General features: G+C 40.4%; 1 protein-coding gene across 3 annotated transcripts in view; it reads right to left on the reverse strand.

The window, feature by feature from the left end:
• The window catches only part of MACROD2 (mono-ADP ribosylhydrolase 2), a 901307-nt gene that overhangs the window by 296168 nt on the left and 582369 nt on the right, over window positions 1-22770 (reverse strand). For all 3 annotated transcript variants that reach the window (XM_074864379.1, XM_074864378.1, XM_074864376.1), the window contains exon 7: window positions 4189-4219. In XM_074864379.1, the coding sequence (XP_074720480.1) occupies window positions 4189-4219 (31 nt within the window). The remainder of the gene's footprint in view (window positions 1-4188; window positions 4220-22770) is intronic.

Below are 22770 nucleotides of genomic sequence, written 5' to 3' on the forward strand. Positions count from 1 at the left end.
GTACTCCAATGTAATAAAGGTGTTTAAAATGTGGTGAACCTGTGCGTTTCCACTGCCTAAATCACTGCAGACATTCTGCACTTTCATGGCTATTTGTCTTTCTCTTTCTCCGTGTTTTTAAAAGAAATGCAAATATACATTCGTAACAAAACCTAAGAGCTGCCATTATCTTTTTTCTCAGAAAGGATAGATGATATCAGTTTAGTGAAAGTCATGCTAAGGTAAAATATACAGCTATACTGATGTAGAGACAAAAAATTACCAACTGGAGAGTTCTCTTAAAGTTTTATATTTTCCCCCCCTCTCTTTTTTTTTCCCTCCCTTAAGTTTAAAATAACATTTTAATACTTGCTTATGTTGCCAGAGAGCAGTTTATGTTGCCAACATCAGTATCTAGGAACAGAAGCCAAACCATGTAATACTGTAAAATAACAGTAAGAGGGTAACAGATAGGTGTGCGCAGAGCGTAACATCTTCAACTCCTTCCATATGTAGTCCAACCCATAATTATCTCTCAACAGAGTATTGTGATAAACATGAAAGTTCCTGTCTTATATCCATCTGCAGAGCCTTGTTTTAATTTTGCAGTTCATAAGGTTTGCAGCACCGTATCAACCATCCTTGTTCACTTTGCAGGCTGCAGACACCAGAATTTGTGGATAGCTTCTTAAAAACATGATAATGAATTGCTCTTCCATAAAATCTGAAGAAAGTCGCCTTTCCCGCCCCCCCCCCCCCCCTTCTGGCAGTACCTCAGACATAACAAGATGGTAATTATGGGGAAAGTGGATGTGCAAATGGTGATTCCCTGTGTATGAGGTGAAAATCTAACACACTACAGCCTAAAGTAACAGTCTTTACCCTCTGGACTACAGATCTCTCTGCAGCTTTATTTTTATCACTTTTTTTTTTTTTTTAAAACCGACAGTAAAATTACTTTGAAAAAGGGAAAAGGAGACAAAATGTAAGAAAATCCCTAAAAACCTACAGAAAAGCTGTGATAAGGTTAAGATTGCACTCTCGCTCATGTCTGAGTGTTACTGAACAGCTACTGAGGATCTGTCACTTGATACTCCAATATCTCCCTAACGATATGGGAGTGACACAGGTCCTCTGTACTCCTCCTGAAGCCGTTTTGTTTATGAAACTTCATGCTCTTGATATAAAGGAAAGCATTTATTGCAACAGAAGAGAGTAACCCAGGGATCCATGGGAAAATGAGTCTTTACAACCTTTGCTTTCTTAAGACTGATTATCAGTTTACAAGCATATTATAACTGACAGGGATCTCTTAGGAAAAGATAGCACCACTCGTTTTTGGTCGGTGGTGGTTTTTTTTTTTTTTCCCCCCTAAAGTGTCTGTGGGTAGACCCTTACTTGTTTTGCCATCCTTACAAACATTCAGCATTGGTTGCTTTCAACTTCATTTTTTAAAGATTTAATCCCTCATTTGAAGCTATCAAACTTCTAAAACAAAGATCCCTCCTGAGTGAATTTGTTGCCAGCGTTCTTTAAATAGGAGCACATTAAAAAAAATCAAAGTTTTGACTCCTGGCACAGTGCCTTAATGGCAAATGGCCTTCTCGGGGCTTTAACTTGTTCAAGCTGGAACATCCACAGTGTTGTGGGTGGAGACGGAGTGTCAAGAAAGTGTTTGGGGAGGAAAGGCAGACCTTTCCTCTGTCCAACACCCTTCTCATGAAAAGCAATCCTTCCTTAGCCAAAACCTCAGAAAGAGGCTTGCTTGCTTATTTCTTCCCAGTTTCCTTTTTATGGGAGAAAAGGAGTGCTCTGCAGTGATGCAAACAGGAAAGGATTGCTCTCCAGAGAAGTGTGACTACTCTCTCCTAATAATAATAGAAAAGGCAAGCAATCTAAGCATTTACAATAATTTGGAGTAGAACGCAGTGCAGATTCTTAAATTGGATACACTCAGTTGATCTCTTGCAAATTTGTCCACTTCCATTTGGAGGTGAATGTCAATTCTCAGCCAAGGGTTTCTGAAGGGACAGCATTTGTTCATATGGATCTGAGGTGAGAAATCCAGGCTGTGTGTTCCTTCAATAACATTTTATTGGGATAGTCCAGTGTTAACTGCACAATACATAAAGCAACAGTAATCAGTTAGGCCACCAGGAATGAAGTTGATCCACTTGCTTGTCTAGACATTGACTTTATCTAAAGGAATGTGCATGTATAGACAGGGAAAAACCCAACAAAACCAGAAAGATGAAAGCATAGCTTTATGGGGTTTCGGTCTATTTTGCACCTCAAACATATCACACTGCATAATTTTAGCACTGCAACTGCTATCAAACATTCTCGAAAAACCTGACACCTGAAGCCTGATGTAGGGCTGCCTGTTTAGTTACTACTGTCAGGCAGGACATCTGAGAGTCTGGAACGATGGAAGTATTTTGTTCATTGAGGAATAGAAAGCATTTATTAAAATGTAAACAGTAAAATCAGTTAGAGATTGTATTCCTGAAATAAACAAAAAAAGCAGTCTCAGAAAACCAGAGTATTTTACCAGAAATGCATCTTAATCCATTTCCAAAGGTGAAAACAGCAAACTGTTGTTGAAAAAGCATCTGCCACACTATATCATGTTTCAGTAATGCCACAGCTTTCCAGTTAAAATCAACACTAACTTCAAGAAAAGCATCCGTTACCTCAGGAAAAGAAAACTCAAGATTCCTACCAGAGATCCTTTCCAACTTTCTTTACTGACTTCAGGGAATCATATTCCTCACCTGCTGAGACCTTTTCTATTAACTAGGCCAATTCTAAAATAAAATGAACTATTATTATTTGTACACTCTACTTACTAGTAATTTCCATATATTTACACCATGTCTTGCCTGTTTTAGTAAACTAGTAACAAAAATGCACGTATGTTAAAGATCAAGATTTAAGTCAGAGAGTCAAAACTAAAATGCAGAGCTCTCCTGGAAGTTCAAGAGGGACGCCTGAACTGAGGACCAAGGCAGAGCTTTATCTGAAACCAGATTTATATTCAGTGACTTCTACTGTTTGTGGAAAAGGCATCTGCATGTTATTCTGCAATAATGAAAATGCAGTTCAAGTAGAAAAGGATACAGCACACAAAGTAATTTAGATTCTACCTTCCGAAGCCTAATTCAGATTTACAATCATCAAACAATCAATTTTAAATAAGAGGTCCTTGAAAAAGAAGAAACAACCCTAAATATTCCTGACACTTTCTCCCCCCCTGCATCTGTAGTCTCTGATTAGTCAAAACTCAAATTACTTTATCTAAAAATTACTGTATGTTATTTTCACGCAGCAGCAGCTATGTCATACTACAGTGTTACATGACGACTGCATTTTTTAAATTTATTGCCGTTTAGCATATTTCTTTAAAACGTTTCAATTGTACAAGTAATCCAATCTACCATCATTTGTATGCATTTACTGAATCTAAATGAAAGAAAAAAAATCAGCCTACTTTTTTTAAATGAAAAAATTTTTTGTCCCCTCGTAATTTGCATGTCCTCTCAGATTTCTTCATATTTTTTTCTACCTATTGAACAGCTTGTCTTTTCCCTCCTTCGAACATACCCACTTCTTCCACAATGTCAACGAAAAAGCAGCTGACTGTTAGTGATGGATTGCCTTAAGATTACAACTAAGCAAGTGATGAACTTTTATAATAACCCTTTCCCTCCAGCTCTTCAAGCAGTATTAATTTGTATGTAAATTAATAAACTAAAAATGTGGAAGCACCACTCAAGGGAGCTAAGACTACTTCATGTTATTCTAGCAAGTTTGCTTGAGGAAAATGTACTTTTTTCCCCAGTCTTGGACATTGGGGAGTCTTGCTTTCTTGCCTTCTGGATAGAAAATTTTGACAAATGCCTATTTTTCCCTGCTGAGGCCACAGCAGTGTGTTTAAGAGTTACCAGGGCTGCAGCAGCGTAACCACAGCTCTGGGTCTAAGCTCACAGGCTAAGGGTGTGCTAAGGGCTGCACAAGGGTCTGCCACTTATCAGCATGCTAATATCCAGCCACAGTCAAAGGCTTTGGGTCTCTGTTATTTAACACAGGATAAATAGATTCGAAAGCCAAAATGACTGACAAGACATCTGATATGAAATATCACTGTTCAAAATAGTAATAATAGGAAAAACTGAGTAAGCAACAAGTGACATCTAAAGTCTTACTTACCATAAATTCCTGTTGAAATACAGGGAAACGCCTGTAAAACAAATGAAAGAAAACAAAAATATCAGTGGGATTTCTGTTTGCTGAACTTTTTATCAAAACCAAGGGTATTTTTAAACGCTTGTTTTTCAACACCCAGAGATTACATGTTGTAGCCTTCACTGTTACAGCAGTCAATTCAGAGGCATTTTCATGTCATTACATGAAACGTATTCCATATGAGCAACGTTTAAACCCAGAATCATTATTAAAACTGCCTTTTGAGCTAAAAATTAATGCCATAAGCTCTAGTATGGTAGACAAAAAAAAAGCCGCATTCTCTGGGTAGAGTTAGACAGTGTTTCTTCAGCAGTAAAATAAGCTTGGCCGGGTTAAACCCTGCCCTGCCCTCCCCTGCCTCTTTGCCATTCCCTCATTCACTATAACCTCCTTTTCAGTTTCAGAGCCTTTCATTTTTAACCTCACTTCTTTCAGACATGTGGTCTACAGTGCAATCCAACACAGCTGTACTGGTACAAGTCAAAGGCTTGCAAACTGGTGCAGGGAGAGGAATTAGAAGATGCTGGGTGAAAAGAAAGGGTCCATTTTTGGGTCAACTTGTGCACCAAAGAAAACGCATGGTTATAGACACTGTGCCAGCAAGAACGACAATTTATGTTTCTCCTAGCTGTACATGTTTGTCTAGAGATTTGCATTTCTGTGAGCCAGAGTCAGTTTTCCACCAGGAGAAACCAAAGCCGTGGTTTCATGAGAGAGACAATTTTCTTTGTGTGCAGTTGATATGTGATATCACCTTTGCCTCCCACCTCTGGACTGACAGCAAACACAGCTCAAAGGTACAAGAGCACCTGGGACCAAAGTCTCAAATATCCACCCTCAGGCTCCCTCCAGATCCCCTGGCGATGAGTCATCATACAAAAGAAAGGAATTCTTCTTTACTTAATCACACAGGAAAACATTATTCAAAGGTAATGCCTGCTTTATATTTAACCAGGGAATTAATTAGGGAATGGTGATTAAAAAAGGAGAGGTCTAATGGAAAGAATACATCCTCCCCTCCCCTCTGAAAATACTTAAGTAAAATAAAGTGAGGGAGAATTATAGTCTCATTCCTTCTCACAACCACTACAACTTACATCCTGAAAAATACTTAGCTTTGTAGTTTGTACCCAATAAATCACAATGAATCAGCTCTGTAAGGAAATGAGGAACGGAGTAGAAAAAAACCAAAAAAACATACATGGTTACAGAGCTCAGGCTGAGGTGGCAACAGATGCTCCAGCAATAAAGAGAGGCATAAAGGATGATTTTGTCCAGTTCAGTGACAGATTTTAAAATTCACTAGTGCTGAAGTTTCACATGTTAAGAGATAATTGCTCCAAAAGAGTGTTTTGTTTTCCATTCTTTTCCATAACTTGAGTAACAGCACATGATTTAGATACTCTTATCGGCCACAGGGAATAAGTAACAAGAGTATTCAAGGTTCCTTCTCTCACTAGACAGCACCTCTGAAATCCCATCAAATCCCGCAGCTCCTTGGGCCACACCACACATGGTGCCTACGGGAAGCATCAACACCGCCAATGACTTCGCATCCCCACCCGTGCGGCAAAGCCACCCACCTGGGGACCACAAGCTGGGGCGGCTCCACAGCCCCTGGGCAGCAAAAGTGCATCACGTGCTGGCTCCCCCCATGCTGCTGCAGATTTATCACCTGCACAAAGCCAAGGGGGGGCGGCTGATACGGCATCTAAGCAAGATACATCTAGTGAAAGCCCTGATGGTGATCTCGAAGGGATTGGGGAGGCTGGCCGCGGTGCTGTGGGACGGGCTCAGCACACACGGTCATGATCTCCCACCGCAGCTGTGTTTGTTGGGGCCCCTGGAGCCGAGCATCTGCAGGCAGCCTGCGGGCTCCAGGGGATGGGGCTTCCTGTTCAGCTTCGCTCAGAGAAGAGAAGATCAGACAACTGCGTTTTCAGCACTGCACGGCAGATGCTTGTCGCGTTTTGTTCCTCTCCGTTCACAGAATACGCTGCTCTGAGGCTGTTTAGCAAGCTCTAGCTAGCAATTTGTGTTGTGCGTATTTCTTAATACCTATTTTAAAATTACTGTGCAGACACGTCATAATCATTACCTTGCTTTCAGTTTCTGTCATGCAGCTGAAACATATCTGAATAGAGCTACAAGGGTGTGTAAATTCCCATCAAACTCCTTCCGAATATCAGTCTGTGCCATAACTTAGATGAGCTCTGCCCTCTCTCTCACTCAGAAATGATCACAGCATATAACCAGCAGATGTAATTTCGTAAAATCTGACAGTGCTTTTATTCATTCAAGAAAGGCCCGTGCCCGAGATCACATATCAACTGTGTTTCCTCTTGGCTCCTAGGGAGACAATTTAGTCTAGATGCCAGGTTGAAATTACTGGCAGAGCAGTAATGGGGAACTCACAGCATGGATATCAACATACTACAATATTTGGCTTATGGACAAAAGATCTTAAGGTTTCTAACCTTTTCTGTGCATAATAATATCTTAATTATATATTTGATTTCACTAAAAAATTCAGTTTCACAGTAGGAAACATTCACTGCTATTTCCACAATAAAACGTTTCTCATCTTAATTTGTTGCCAGTAACTGCTGTTTATTGACTAACCTTTAATTTCTTTGCTACTGAAATAGCATGTTTGCTTTACTTCAGGGCTAATAAGAAATGCTACCATGACAGCACTCAAAACGGATAGAACTCTGAAGTAAAACACAAGTAATAATGGCGAGAGCTTCCTACTACCATGCTGCTGCCATCACAGAGAGAGGCCAAATTAAATCAGCTGTGTGAATACTGTAAGAGTGAAATTGATTTAGTTCCTGTAGGAGAGGATGTGGGCACTCAGCCTCTGGTACTTTTTAATCTAATGTTTCTTTACTAAGGCTACAGCAGCAGCGCTAATTAGGATGAAATGTAATGCAGTTGCATGAGGGAAATTTACAATAGTCACCATGCGGAGGCTAAGTCGGACTCTAAGACATTTCAATAAGAGGTACCTGGGTATTTAAATACTTAAGGGCTTGTCTACAACAAGGGGTTCTAGTTCACACTGAGCTGCAATGTATTAACTGTTATACATTAGATGAATACAATTGCTATGTCTACATGACCAGATGCCTCCTACTGCAGTCCTAATAATCACTTCCACAGAGCAAGGACTTTCTTCAAATTAAGTGCTCGGCATTCCGCACCGGCATCCCAGTGACACTTCTGCCACGACCGAGCCACATACAAGGTAAGCACTTTTCTTCCAGCACATAACACAGCAGACAAAAATAATATCAAGCACAAATTGAGCTTTCTCCGATTTCACTGCATCACCTCATGAAGCGGACTAGCTAATACTTGAGAGGCATTCCTTCATGCAACTTGCACTACTGAATCTTCACAAAGAACTCATGAACTTTAAAAAACTTTTTTTTTTTTTTACTAAAATTGCAGGTAGAAACAATTTTTATCTAATCTTTCAACAAAGTCAAAAGTTCTTAGTATCTCTGGGTTGAAGGTAGTTAAATGTGTTACACACAAAACAACACAAGCTTCTCCAGCAAGTTCAAGATAACAAATATTCCCTTGGAAAAGAACATGCCTCTTCATCTCCTCGTTCTTTTCCACAATCTGAGGTAGCAGCCAGCCTTTGCTCGATGAAGATGATGCCCTCCTGTATCAGCTCAAGCTGGGCTACTTCCCTTCCCCTGTCATCTTCCTCCAAAGCCTGTGAAGCCTCACGTGCTCCTGAGCTGTCTGTCTTCATCCCCTTGACACTGCCAGGAGTTATCCATTCGCAGCCTCTCTTTCCGACCTTCTCCCTCTTATTTGCCAGCAAGTGAGAAGTTGCTTTGGGTCTTTGAGCTTTGCACCAGTGCAACTGTTTTTCCACAGCAGCCAAGAAAATGATATGCAGTTATTTCTCTTTGCCTGTTTTTTATGGACCCAAACCAATTAACGTGCCTTCCACTTTGAAAGACTATCCCAACAGTGCCTTAGCAGCATTAAGAAACTGCAGAAGCACTAACACTCAAACCAAAGAACGCTCCGAAATCGAAGCTCCAAAAACATAAGTGCCAAAACGCTCTCCATGTCAGACAAGCAGAAACTGGAATCCTTGCTTCAATAGGAGAATGCCCCACTCCTGCCACTCAGAGGACCTGACCCAAAACTCTGCCAAACTGTGCTCTCTTACAGTGCCTCAGTTTATTATTTTTCAAGCTGGACTCATGTTTTTGTTTTTCAGCTTCCTTCATTTATATCAAAATATTACAGTAAGATGAGTTCCTCTGTGCAGTAGGCATTCTTGCCTTAAAAGTAGTACAGTGAGCACCTTTGCTAGATTGTTTGTCTTACAGTTGGCGATTGCCTCATGAACTGAAGTGGCAGGTGAGTGGGCAGAGAGAAAATTGCTTGTTTAAGAGCAGCTCTGACAACGCTGCTCTGCTGTGATTCGTGAGCGTGCATGCCAGAGGGAATCTGCAGAGGTAAAGCAGAGGGTTACAAGGTAAAGCTGCCTATGCTAGAATAAGTTCTGCTAAGTAGAATTAAAGTATAATACGGGACTTTTCACACCTTGAGTTCCCATGTGTGTTTTCAGAAAGTTCACTAACAGAAATATATATTTGTAATAACTTTGTAGAATGTCACAGATTAATAACGTTCTGGTTTCCTTAGCACTTCACCAACTCTATGACTTGCATGTTCAACTTAAAAAAAAAAAGTATTTACTGCCTAAATCCTATGCTTTCTGCCAAAACACCCCCACATGTTTAGATCGCACGCTGTGGCACGTACATCACGGCATTATGAAGTGCTGTTATCAAGACGGTGGCACAGTGCTATGAAAGCTAAGTATCAGCTAAACCACAAAGTAAACTAATTTAAATGGTATCAATTGTTGGAATAATGAATAATTTATTTTCACAACAAGAATTTATGATTTGAATCTAGTGGGTGGTGAAGAGGTGTGGTGGGAAATATAGTGGCGTACGTTTATCACTTTGAGCACATTGTTGAGGTGCTGTAACGGCAGGGAACGTACAGGGCCAGGAGACGCGAAGATGGGAGAGAGCTCGGTGTGATTCAGCATAAGTTGGTTTTCATTTCCCTTGTTTGGCTGGTGATGTGCATTTTGTAGTCCCTTACGCCCCGCCCCGCCCCCCCCAGGTACTGCTGGCATTTTGAGATGAATTACGGTTGTCAAGCTGGAATATGAAACGGCAGAGAAGGCATGGTCCTGGATGAACTTAAGAGAAAACTTTTTAGTTCTTTTAGTGGCAGAAAATGATATTTAACCATCAATTGCATATGGTCCAGATGCATTGTAACCACTATTTTCAACGTACAAGCAGAAGGATTCAAGACTGGAAACTTTCAAGCTCATCCATGCCCACCCTGGCATCATCCATAAACATAACATCAGGTGTGCACAACAGTACCAGTCCCACGGCATTAACACCAGTACTCCCACAGCTGCTTTAGATTAAATCATCTCCATTGTGCAGACACTGACCTACACTATGCTACCAGAAATAGGATCAATCTATGCCCACAGGTCAACAGGAGGATGATCCGTAGAGCTGAGGGACAGCGAGAGGGACATAAGTGCACTAATTGGCCATCCCTATGTCTAGCATCAAGCAGTGCGAGTTAGCACCAGAACCAGCAAATTACTGTTCCTTTCCCCTTGCCATGACCATTAGTCTGCCCTAACTTGATTTCTGTGAGCCTAAAGAGTCCAAACCCAGTTATTGCACTATTTTTCAGTGTTCGTCTTCTAACTTCAGTATCAGCTACACTGATATTCCTGTTGATCAGCCAAAGCTCCTAAAAAAATTGTGTGCCTTAGATGCTTTTCAAAATAACATGCTCTATAAAATCATCCAACTCCAAAAAGCACAATAAACCTATAAACTTCAGGGTCTATTCTACCTCTTAAGCTGCACAAAATATTCACAGGATAGATACATACATATTTAAGATATCAGTAACATCAAACATTCAGAGTCAAGTTTTGCTGCTTGAATAGATCAAACTTATAAACCAAACCATTTCATAAACCACTAACTATAATACTATCTGTTGCCTTTTAAAAATCCTTATATTACTATTTGGAAGAAAAATAAAATAAAAGTTATGTTATTTCCCAGTCAATCTCCTGCCATAAATTCTATATTTGTCATCACTCTGGACTGTAATTTAATGAAAAACAAATTTTGCAAGTAACTATCATTCAAAGAAAGCTTATTAATAGAAAAGTCTAATGCAATTCCCTATATGGAAAAATGAAGAGAAAATATTAAATGGAAAAGTTGAATATGACAATGTTTAAACTTAGTTTTCATTATGGACCATATTAGCATGTTTATTAATTTGTCTTTAAAGAATACAAAAGTAATTATTGCCTCAAAAATGAATCTCTCCAATAAGGCAGATCACACACAAACCTTTAGGCACTCATATGAGCTTCCTCATTCACACACTGACAGGTTCATGAGCTACAACATCCAGCTGTTCAGCCCAGCCAGAAACACTGGGAGTGCAAGTGCCGAAAAAAGTTGGGGGGAATTTTCTCGTAGAAACATAAGCGTCCAGCTATTTTACACGCCTAAAACTTTACATGCCAGCTATGTGAAGGTTCTCAAAGGATGCTGATAGCTGACAAAGTGCTGGTCAAGCAGCTACAGTTGAAGTTGATTCTGACCCAACATGAAACATCCTTTCTGTATTGTTGCTCAAGACTTTTCTATTCACCTTCATTTACCAAAAGGTAAGTTAATATTGCACAGTTGAAGGACAATAGGTTTAGAAAACAATACACAGCATGAATTAAATTTAAAATAAAAATCTAACAGCTGGGTGGCAAATGATTATTGAGAGAGGACCTGTCGCAAAGCTACTGAAAGCTGATTGAAGGACTCCTATTTAGTAAAAATGATTTGCAACAAGCGCATAGGGAGCTTCATCGTAACTCAGAAACCACAGAAACCCAAACCAAATGTGTGTCAGTTTTTCAGAGGATCTCTACAAGTTTCCCCTGCTGGTCACACTTAAAAGTCTGCTCCAGATAAATATTTACCACAAAGACTGCAGTTATTCTTTAAGTCAGTTTATTTGTACAAAAGGGCAGTTACTGAAACAGGCCACCTGAGAGGTTAAAAGGGCCAAAAGAACATCTTTAATATTTCCTGTTAACTTAACTAAATAGATTAAGGGGCTGCAGGGGAGGTTCTTCCTTTGGTGACCTGTTTGCCACAAAAGTAGCAATGTTCTCATTGTTAAATTCTGTGTCTCATCTCACACAAAGTGTGACAATTTTGTTTAATTTTTACTGAAATAATTAAGAACTTAAACCAAAGAACATTCATTCAACAATGAGATTGTGGAAAAAAAATAATTGAGGAATCACTATCAAGATTTACAAATTGTTTTTAACAGTTGTGTAACTTTATATGTATTTAAAATAGATTTTGGAAGACACTGAAACCAGCTGCTGCAATGAACTACGGAAGATAGTAGAGCACTGTAATATGGAATTAGCTTAAGAAGATTCACTACTTGAGGAATGTCACCAAATTTTTATTTTAAAATTTTCAAATTTATTATTTTTCAGTAATTAAAAGTAATAGCTCAGCTACCTGCCTGGATAAAGACCTGGACAGAAAGCTGGTCAAGTAATTTATTTGATTCCCCAAGTACAAACTCACCTGTGGGGTGGGGGTTATCTGTGGTTTTTTTTTTTTTTTTTTAAACTGGTTTTTCACATTTGTAGCTAGAATTGAAAACTTACAGGAGAACTACAGACTAACAGTTTGGTATGCATTTTTAATAATCATAAACCATTTACATTTAGAAATCCTCAGAATGGAAATTATACGTTTTAAACAACTGCAGAATAGCTGAGGTTGGAAAGCACTTCTAGAGACTGCCTAGTCTAACCCACCCGCTCAAAGCAGGGCCACCTAAAGCCGGTCACCTAGGACCATGGCCAGTCAGGTTGAAGTACCTCCAAGGATGGAGACTCCAGAACCCCTGTGGGCAACCTGTTTTGCTGTTTGACAAGCCTCAGAGTAAATAGGTGATTTTTTATGTTTAGGTGGGATTGCTTGTATTTCAGTTTGTACCCGTTGTCACTTTTCCATTCAACAGGCACCACTGAGGTGATCATCATTACTCCCATCCATCAGGCATTTATACACATTGACAACATCTTGCCGCTGAGCCTTCTCTTCTCCAGGCTGAACAGTCTCTCAGCATCCCCTTCTGTAAAATACAGTCCAAGCTCTTAATCATCTTTATGGATCTTCACTGGGGTTGCTCCATTATGTCCATGTCTCTCATACTGGGGAGCCCAAAGCTGAGTAGAGGGGAAGGATCACCTCCCTTGACCTGCTGGCAACAGTTTTCCTAATGCAGCCCAGGAGGCTGGTGGCTTTCATTGCCTCAAGGACGCACTGCCGGCTCATGGTCAGTGGGACTCCCAGGGCTGCCTCTGTAGAGCTGTTTTCCATCTGGTTGCCCCCCAGCATGTACTAGCGCAGGGGGCTATTCCTTGCCAGGGGCAGGACTTTGCATCTCCCTCTGCTGAACTTCATGAGATCCCCTCTGTCCAACTCTCCTGCCTGACAGGGTGCCTCTGAAAAGCAGCACAACCATCTGGTGTATCACCTGCTCCTCCCAGCTTTGTACTGTCTGAAAACTCCCTGAGGTGCTTTCTGCCCCATCATCTCAGTCACTAAAGAAGATCTTTAATAGTATTGGCCCCACTATCAGCCCCTGGGGTGGACTGCTAGTTACTGGCATCCAGCTGGACCTTGTGCCACTGATGACAACACTTTAATCCCAGCAGCTCAGCCAGTTTTCAGTCCACCTCTCACACAACAAAAAAATAGACAGAAATATAATAATTGGGTTTATAAGACAGCATCTGCCTAGGATGTTCAGAAGCCATTGCAGTTGAAACACCAATTAAAGCAGCAAAAGTGCAGATGATGAGTAGGAAAGAATAAAACATCAAATGAGAACTTAGAACAGATTCAGTTATTTTTTTTCTTTCTATACCAACCCGTGCCAAAACAAGCTTGAAATGAATGACAAACTGATTTTGAACCACATCTGTGATGTGCTTTTAGCCCCGGTGGAGAAGAGTTATGAGTTTCCTTCATGCTGAAGAGCAAGAAATTTAAAATCTCCTTGTCTTTTTCAAGAGGCGAAAGGGACATGCACCTACGTGTTCCGCATTGCATCAGCCTCTAGGCACTGCAGAGCATGGAGCAGTTTCTAGGTTTGCCTAAAGTCCCTGAACTATCAGTGCCTAATTATTTTGTGAAGAAGAGCTTGAATACGCAACTTCCTTCACAAGAACAACACAGATACAGCCCTTATTACTTCTTTTAAATGAAGGATATTGACTATTTTCAGAAGACTAACAATAACCATACTCACTTCAAAACAACTTGTTGCATTAAGGGATTCTAATTCTTTAGCCTCAGAGGTCTTCTCGACAGCAGGGTTTGGGCACCTCTCCTCCACCAGCATATTTCTACTCACAAGATCCTGCAGGATCCACTGACCTCATCTTACTTGTATAGCTCTAAGAGGAAAGCTAGGATCCAGCTTCAACCCACTAAAGCCATTTCGAGGCTCGACTTCTGGTCTAAGGTTCTCTATAGTTAATAAAGAGGGTAATTCAGCTGTTTCAGGTCAAATGAATGGCTCTCATGGGGAACTGCTGACTACAGAATGAAGCTAGATACCCAAGCTAAATTTAGGTGAAACAAATCTCTCCCTGAGCACAGGAAAACATACATGTTTGCCAGAAAGCATATTCAGGAACTCTTTCTCTTGAGTCCTAACCACAGGAATATTCTTTCCATTGATTCAATATAAAATTACTTCTAATGAAAAATGATGGGCCAGACTTCTCCAGCTTCATGAGATCATCCTGTATGGTAGTCAGCCTCACGGGCGTGATGGCAAAGGAGAGCTTAAAACAGTCCAGAAAAAGGTCTTTCAGGCACAATCCTGTCTCAGACAAAAATACTCACATGCCAGCACTGAGTAGGCACCTCCAGGCCAGCGAGTAACACTCTGTTTCTCAGAAGCACTAATTCAGAACTACACAGAATCCTCAGTCTTGCGCACTGGTCTCATTCCCAGGAGCACAGCGTGAAAATCAGATCCGTTGGCCACAGTGCAGGCTCCCGATAGTCCAGGGTGGTTTCTACCCCAAGGGGATGCAAAGGCTGAGATACACATTGTGCTCAGAAGACACAGACACTGCAAGCCTGGCCTGAGCCGACACAGGCTGGTAGGAGAGGACATACCTAATGCAGCATCAGCATTTCCAGCATACAGGTCGTTATAATTACTAATACATTCTTAACAAGCTCAAATTTAGTGTGTAGGGCCCTGATCCAAATCAATATTGTGCCACATCTACAGATCTATAGTAGCTTTACATTTATAATATTTTCAAACGAAAAGAAAGAGAAATAAGAACGCACAAGGCTATATTAATATAAAAACATTTGAAAGGAGATATTCGGCGACAAAAGTGACAATACTGAAGTGGCAATAACTGCTTCATCCTTAACACTAGGTTAGCCTGTCCTTACTGCTTCATCTAAACCAACATACCCAAGGAAATACCGCCGCACCTTTACTGTGGTCTGATTCAGATCTGAGCCAACCTTGCAAGAAAAAGCCATTAAATGACATTAACGTACTACTGAAATCATTTTCTGACAACCAAGAATAATGAGGTAAATTAAGGGCAGATGGATGTTGAGGCTTTCCTCTAAATGTCCTTAATTTTGTAGGTTTTAGACATACTGTCTCCTGAACCTCGGTGTAATTTTAGTTTTACTATTTGTGATATTTATAGCTCCCATTTATACAAGTAATATGTAATTTTAATGCAGGTCTAATAGTTCCAACTGCCATTGACACAGATTGTAAAATGAAAAAGGGAGGATACCTTGTTGAATAAGACGCTATTTTATTTCCTTCCTGCCACCTTAGCCACTGCGATACAGTGGGTTAATGTCTTATTTGGATTCCAACCTTGTCAACACATCAAAGATCCTCCCAGGTGAAGAGGAGCAGGGCTATGCAATTGATCTCCCCTAACCTGTAACGTCTGTGTCACTCTGGTCCAGGGTGACTGACTGAAATGCATGTTTCTTTTTGAGAGAGGTAAAAGAGCCACTGATTGCCTTGAAGAAGTACATGATGATGAAAGGTATGAGACAGGAGTAGACCTTGGGAAATGTCAAGGGAGATCACAGTCAAAATTGCTTCTTTATCCAGAATAAATAACAGCAGTTGTGGATTACGCGACTGTAATTCTGTTGAGGAGGGCTGGTAATATAAATCACGATAAAGATGACTTGAGACTCTTTTTAAAGACCAAGGAGGTTATTTGTATTTTCTAACTTACTTTACTGGTCCCAAGCACAGTCTCTACAGATGTTTCTATGGCTATCGTGAGTCCCCTCAATGCGGTATTTTTCCTGTCCCTATTTATTCTCTGCTGTCACCCCACTCCAGCGTTCTCCTTTCCATCCTTCCACCCCATGCCAGATGACAGATTGCTGCCATCCGTTCTGTTCTGAATTCACTGCTTCCATTATCGCTTCCCTTACAGCTGTGCCACATCTGCTTTCAGATCTGCTTTACAATTTTTCCTAAGGCCTTTCCTTGCTTTCAGCGTTGCTGGAGTGCCTGTGCAAGAGCAGCAGCAGCTACAGGAACCTCGTCACCATCTGTGGCTTGATTCGGAGCCATTGCAGGCAGCAAGAAAACCTCAACTTCAACTGCAATCCAGATCCTATTTCTACCATTTTTCCTCTTACAAACTGCTGTCGAATGTCACAAATAAAGAAGATAAGCTGCACCAGTGCTGCCAAAAAGGGGTCAACAGCTCTGGATGTCTCACTTCTGATACAGTGGGGTTGGTTCAGAAAATGGAAAACAACACACTGTGTGAAAGGAGGTTTTGAAAAAATCAGAGGCAATGTGTTCAACAGGGCACGCAGAAAATGAGGCGTCCTGAAGAAAGGCCAATCCAGGTTTGCAGGTTCTGACACTTTTCCTCATTCTGAGTAACCTCAACAGTGTTTATACCAAGTTGAATGAATCTGCATAATGCTTCATCTGGCATCAGTAAATGTGTCAGGATACTTCTCAATAATACCTCACTGTCAATGCAAGAAAGGCCATTACACACATGGGAAAGTAAAAAAAAAAAAAAAACCCAGAGAAAATATGTATATTTTCTCTATGTTCTTTCAGCTTTCATTCTCTTGCAGACATTTATTCTTTCTCTCGATAGGTGCTGCTGCAAAAATACAAGGTTAACAATTTTAAATGGAAGTGTGACTTTAATTTTCTATGTCCTGCTGTTTAGTATAATGATCCAGACAGATTTTTGTATTGGATTCAAGTAACACTTAATGCCTTGTCAAATTATTCTTATTTTCAAAGGTTTTGTATGGAAATAACTGGTACATATATTTTTCTAAATGGTAGAAGCGGCAAAACCGGAGAAAAGGCATAAAGTTTTCTCTCTTTTTTAAATATGTATTTCCCAAATGAAGAACACTGCACAGAGTAATCAAAATGGAACAGAAAAATATAGCTATTGCTTTGATTTCCCTGTCTTTTCTGGTTGAGTTGCCCCCAGATGCCCTTTTCATTTTTTAAAAAAAGCATGTTGAGATCCCTGTGCTGTTGCTTTGAATCTTTTTTTTCTTAAAGGAAAGACAGACATGAAAAGGTCTAAACCAGAAACACATTATTATTCAAGAAACGTTATAAGGAACAACCACTTGCATTACTAATACTTTATCATTCATGCAAACCATTTAGTGTGAGAGACAAAAGCAGCATATATACATCTAAACAGCTATGTATGTCAAATAGATACCAGTTCTGGAGAACAAATACAGCACAGAGAGGCAGGGGGGTGGGGGGGGGGGGCGGGGAACACAACAAAAAAACCCCACAAAAAAATTCCAAAGCAGTGAGGAAAATGAATGAAATAACTTGTATCTGTGGATGGTAAAGGTTTAAGTTAAGAAACTGGTTTTACAATTTCTTGTTTTCAAATACTTTGACGAGAATTAATAAATAAAGGTTGTATACCACGTGCTATGGTAAAGACTGTATAAAAGAAAGAGGGAAATGTTAGTATTGAGGCCCCGGTTCTTCTTTCTGCCTTTTCTCCAAGCTCCCACTGATTTCAGTGAGAGTTCTGCACATGCAGTGATTCAAAAATGGGGCTCTAATGGCTTGTGTTTTCAGACTGATGCAAAGGCATTAACACGGAGAAATTTCCATTTGTGCTAATGGGATCTGTATGGCCAATGATACTTGTTTTTCTTCCTGAGCATATTCCCCTGGTTCTTGTTCTTCTGAGATCTGCTTCAACAGAACGCTTCTGTCTTGCATTAAAATATAGTTACGAAATTCATAACTAAACAGTACTTTAAACCATATTGTTTAATCTATGACTTTTCCTCTGACAAGTGTGAAAACGTGTGCAATATGACAGAAGGTTTGCTATAGTAATTGCATGTTGTGATTGAATGATAGAGTAACAACCACGGAAATAACTGTCTTGCTGAAATTGCTGCAGAAGGTAAGTTGCTCCTGTACAGTTTTAACTTATGCACCATCTGTTTTGCCAGTCCTTTAAATGTTCCTTTAACTAGTTAAGGGATTTTATTGTTGTTCCTATAGGCATTGCCACACTTTCTCTGACCTTTTGCACATTTCTTTCGGAAAGAGTCTCTCTGTCCCTTTCTGTCCCTCTCTGCCTCTCTTCCCTCAAACCCTGCTCTCCCCACCTGGGACTCATTCATCCGCCACCCACATCTGACAGAGCTACCACCCGTGTTTTCTAAATTGTTGCCACATTAGCTAGCAAAGAAGAGATTATATACGGGCAAAATGTGTAGGTCCTTTTGAGTATTTTTCCAGTAGATGGAGACACATCCACAAAGTGTTTATTTCTCTAAAAGCCGACATTATTAACCATCAGTTCAAGAATAAAGTAATATTCCAAAATTACTATTATAGTCAAGACTTACCCAGTTGTGAGAGAAGAAATATATTTGGATAATAATCACATTGTAGACTTGAATTAAAATGCTAAATCATTTGCAATATAGCACTAAGTAACACTACATTAAACTTAACAGATTATCAAGACTCTAATTCTATATTAAAAAACCAAACAGCTGAAGTTAAAAAAATTGAACAAAAAACCTCTTCAGCTAAAGCGTATGCATTGACCCCTTTACACATCAGCAAAACCCCACACTGAAATAACCAACACAATAAAACTGTGTTATTACAGTGTGACACACAGTGACAGTACATTACAACAATAAGAACTAAGGTTCCTTCAAATCAAAGTTCCAGGTGGACAAAAAAATAGGGGATATCAAATGAAACCAGCATGTTGCAAGTTCAAAACGAACAAAAGGAGATGCTTCTTCACATAAAGCAGAGTGGATGCCATACAAAAGAGAAAAGTTTATGGGAGTTGAAAATCAATATTACAAATTCACCTAAGAAAAAGCCAATGAGGGATTTAAAGCATGAAGATAAAATTTGTGGATCATAAAGTCCCTGAGTGATGAAAAGCCGGGGCTAGGAAAGCATTCTGGCAACTGCCATTAAATGATTGCCCTGTCCTTACACTCCTCACTAAGCATCAGCTCTTGGCCAGAGCAAAGGCAGAGCACTGAATTAGACAGACATTTGGTCTGACCCAGTGTGGCCCTTCATACGGTCTTCAATAAACTTTCTGCATAATTATTGAGAAAATTATGGAGAAGCTGGCAAGAGGAGGGCTTTTTTTTGTAGGCTAAAATCTGTGAAAATAACAAATTGCATCAGAACAACAATAATTGCCAAAAATAGGAAGGAGAGCCATTAAGAGTGGCAAACAGCAGGCATGGATCATTGAGCCAACCGCTGGCTCAAGCGTACGCGGCTCGTGGAGCTGTCGGCGTGCCACTGACAGTCAAGGAGAACGGCACACGGTGGCCGGACACCAGCGAGTGCTCACCGCACCCTCTCTCTCCGGTGACACAAGACTCTTCCTACTCAGCAAACGCCTCCTCGTCCTTTTACAAAGACTTCACAGAGTCAGCAAAGCTCAGAAACAGAAACGGCCTTAAAAGGCCCTATACAAGAGTCATGGGACTGCTGCAGTACCTTTTTGCAAGGGGAAGCAACGCCTCCACCACACAGAAGCAGCCCACCAACCTCCTCTACCCTGCCCAGGACACAGGGTTTTGGAGAGCGAGTCTTTCATCCCATTTTCCACCATGGATGTCCTTTAGAGCAACCCTCACTTGGAAAGAAGGTGGCAGGCGTGGGAGCACCTGTGCAACGTGCTCTTGCTTCCCCATGGCATGAGCAAGGAACATGTATCACACTAGTCAGTGCTAATCATTAAAAGGACTACTGATCCTCCATATCCTTGCTGGATTTGACTCCAGCCACAAAGAAGCCTTCTCAATTTCCCTGTGAAGATTTTGTCTCTTCGGCCTTCATTGTTTCTTCCCAACGTGCTGCCGTGGGAGGCCTTCTGAAGGCCTTCATCCCTGCACAGTGAAGAGCTCTCTGAATCCGGAAAGTAAAATACTAACTCGTCTTACATTGTTATAGCCCTCTCGCTTTATGACAAAATAAACATGTTTAAGAGGCCTGTTTTAGACTCTCCTTCCATGATCATAATGAATACACTGATTGTCATAGTATTTTAAATATTTGCAGATCTTTACTACTTCTGCTAGGTCCTTTTTTTGTAAATCAGTGTCCCACGTAATAGCAGCATTCACATCGTCCACCCCCTCCCCCACCCTCCCAAAAAAAATCACCCCTGGCCCTATCTTAAGAGCTGAGCATTTTATTTGCCTTTCCAGCCATCACTGTTTTCAAGAAGTCATCTAAAAACACTTTCAGAAAATTTCTCCCCAAGGAGTTACAACTAATTAAGAACCCATCCATGTTTTAGTCGTTTACATGACTCCATTGAGGATTCTGCAATTTTTATCTAAAGTCTTTGAAGTTTATATAAAATGTCAGTCATTCTGAGTCATCATCAAATTATAGCCCTCTTTACTGCACTGCTGGAAATGCTGTTAAATATATGGAGCAAAACTGGTCCCGGCATTGCTCCCCCTAATACTACTGCTAACCTCTCCCATCAAGAGAATGGCTTTTTTATTCTTTGTATTCGTTTCTCATCTGCTAATTGATTTTTAATCCATAACATCTAAAGGCTATCAACCTCTCGTTCTCATGAGGTTTTTTTTGGTCTATTGTCAATAAACAATGTTGCTTATTTTCTCAACAATACCTGGCAATGAAAGAGAGGCTGTCATTGCAGAACAAGCCTTCCTAGTCCAGATGGTGCCAGAAATAAAGCAGGAGACTATCTCTGGGGCTGCCAGACAAGACAGTCAAGACTTCCATCCTTAGCTCAGCGAAGGGGGGGCACACACTGCCCAGGACAGACAGGTAGAGCTGGGCCAAAATAGCAATACTAAGCACAAGTGGAAGTGCACAGAAAAGAGGGAGGCCAATACACGTAACATTTCAGTCAAGCTTTGACCTGTTATAATAGTAAAAGACAGAAATAGCTCTCTTTTATTATTATTGAGCAGTGGTCCCTGACCTTTGTTAGTCTTTACACCACAAGCAACATCAGCCACTGCCTTCCCTGGCACCCAGACCACTGTGACAGCAACCCTGGCTTCAGCTCGCTCGATCCCGTGGCCGCAGGACGGAGAGCACTAGTAAAGGTCTTTGGCTTTTCTTCTTAAGATTGTGTTTTATAAATGCTATAACAGTAAGCACCACTCAGAAAAATTGTGGCACACTGATTAATGCTGTATCAAAATACTGTGTTTTAAGACGTACATGGAGTATATTTGGGGTAATTCAGCTGGCTACCAAAGTAGCACAAGTGAGGCACAAAGCTGTCTCATTTCTCTCCTTCAAATTATTCCTTAAAACCTTTTGCTTTTATATCAGCATCTAAAAAACTTGACAAAACGTAACCTGATGTTATGCTGAGCTTACTTCAAATCATGACAGCTAACACTACCTCCTCAGTAGGCTCCTGGTCTTTCAGCTGCACTCTTAAATACATCAGCAATAAAAAAGCATCAGCTGTGACTGATTTGGTCTCTTCAACTGCTTGGGTCAGTGAAGACCTCCCATAAATTCTTTATGGACTAAAAAGCAGAACATTAAAATACACAGATTAAGCTAAACCTACTTTAATATAATTCAGAATTTTGGCTGCCACTTACACCCATAATTAACATCAACATTAATATGGTTTACTGTATTAGAACAAGTATAGCCATAAGTCTAGCATTATGGTATGGAACAGAAAGTGGTCAACTCCATTAATACAACTCAGAAAAACCATACATGATCTGGCAAATTATAGTCACTTCTACGCTCATCCCTGCAGCTGCAATACTCCTGAGAGTTTCTGGGATGTTGCTGTGCCCTCATTCAGGACAGTGAGGGGTCGGTTACAGGACACCCGTAACAGATTGCCATTTACAGAAAAGCCTTGTCTGGGAATTGTAGTATTATGCCCAACTGAGGAAAACTGGGGGATGACGGAGGGAAGAAGGGGAAAACCCACAAGGATACAAGTTTTGCTTTAAGAACACTTGTCAGATCAAAAAGATTCAAAGAGCATTTGGCTGCAATCGCACACAGCACAGACCCACCCAGTGTTTTATTTTAATGTAAAAACTCCAAGAATAAGTAGTGAACCTAATTCATGTAACACTTAGCACATCGTCCTGCAAAATAATTTGCCTCTCTACATGTAGCTGTGTGGACAAATAAGAGGAGGAGGGGCGAAAGAGTCCACCTCACCTCAAAGCTTTTTAGGAAATTCCCAGAAAACAACAAACACCCCTGTATTAGAAGTACGTAAGGAAAAAGATGACTTGTTTCAAATTTTACTTGTTTCCTTGTGCAAACTTCAGTATGAGTGACATCACTTCATTTTTAACTGTCATAATCATTTGTACTCTCAAAACATCATTAAATATTCTGAAATTCTGCAACCCAGAGTAATTAAATACTTCTAAGAACTTGCAAACCACACTGAATGTGCACCAGCCATTCCCTTGCTACGTTATGTTTTGACCATCTCGCTCCTGGTGATACACAAATCCAGCTGAACTACTGCATTATGCAACTGAAGCTGCCAAAATTCTTTATGATCATGGTTATTCCAGAACAGTTTGAATTTCCTAGAGTGTTTGGTATGCTTTTCTCCACGTGTCAGTTATACAAAGAATAAGCAAGGTCTGCTTGTGCCTAAATGCTTATGGATTGGTCCATGAAGGTAGTCTTTACTCTCCTGAAATTGATGGGAGGAGCTTCTTCGGGCTTTTTTGCTCTTTCTTTTAAAAATTACTTTCAAATCCAAGCCTGCAGCACTCGTGGACCAGCCAAACGCTCCCCAAACATGACAGCCAGTCAAAT

Source organism: Strix uralensis, chromosome 3 (assembly GCF_047716275.1).
Source record: "Strix uralensis isolate ZFMK-TIS-50842 chromosome 3, bStrUra1, whole genome shotgun sequence".
Taxonomy (NCBI): Eukaryota; Metazoa; Chordata; class Aves; order Strigiformes; family Strigidae; genus Strix; species Strix uralensis.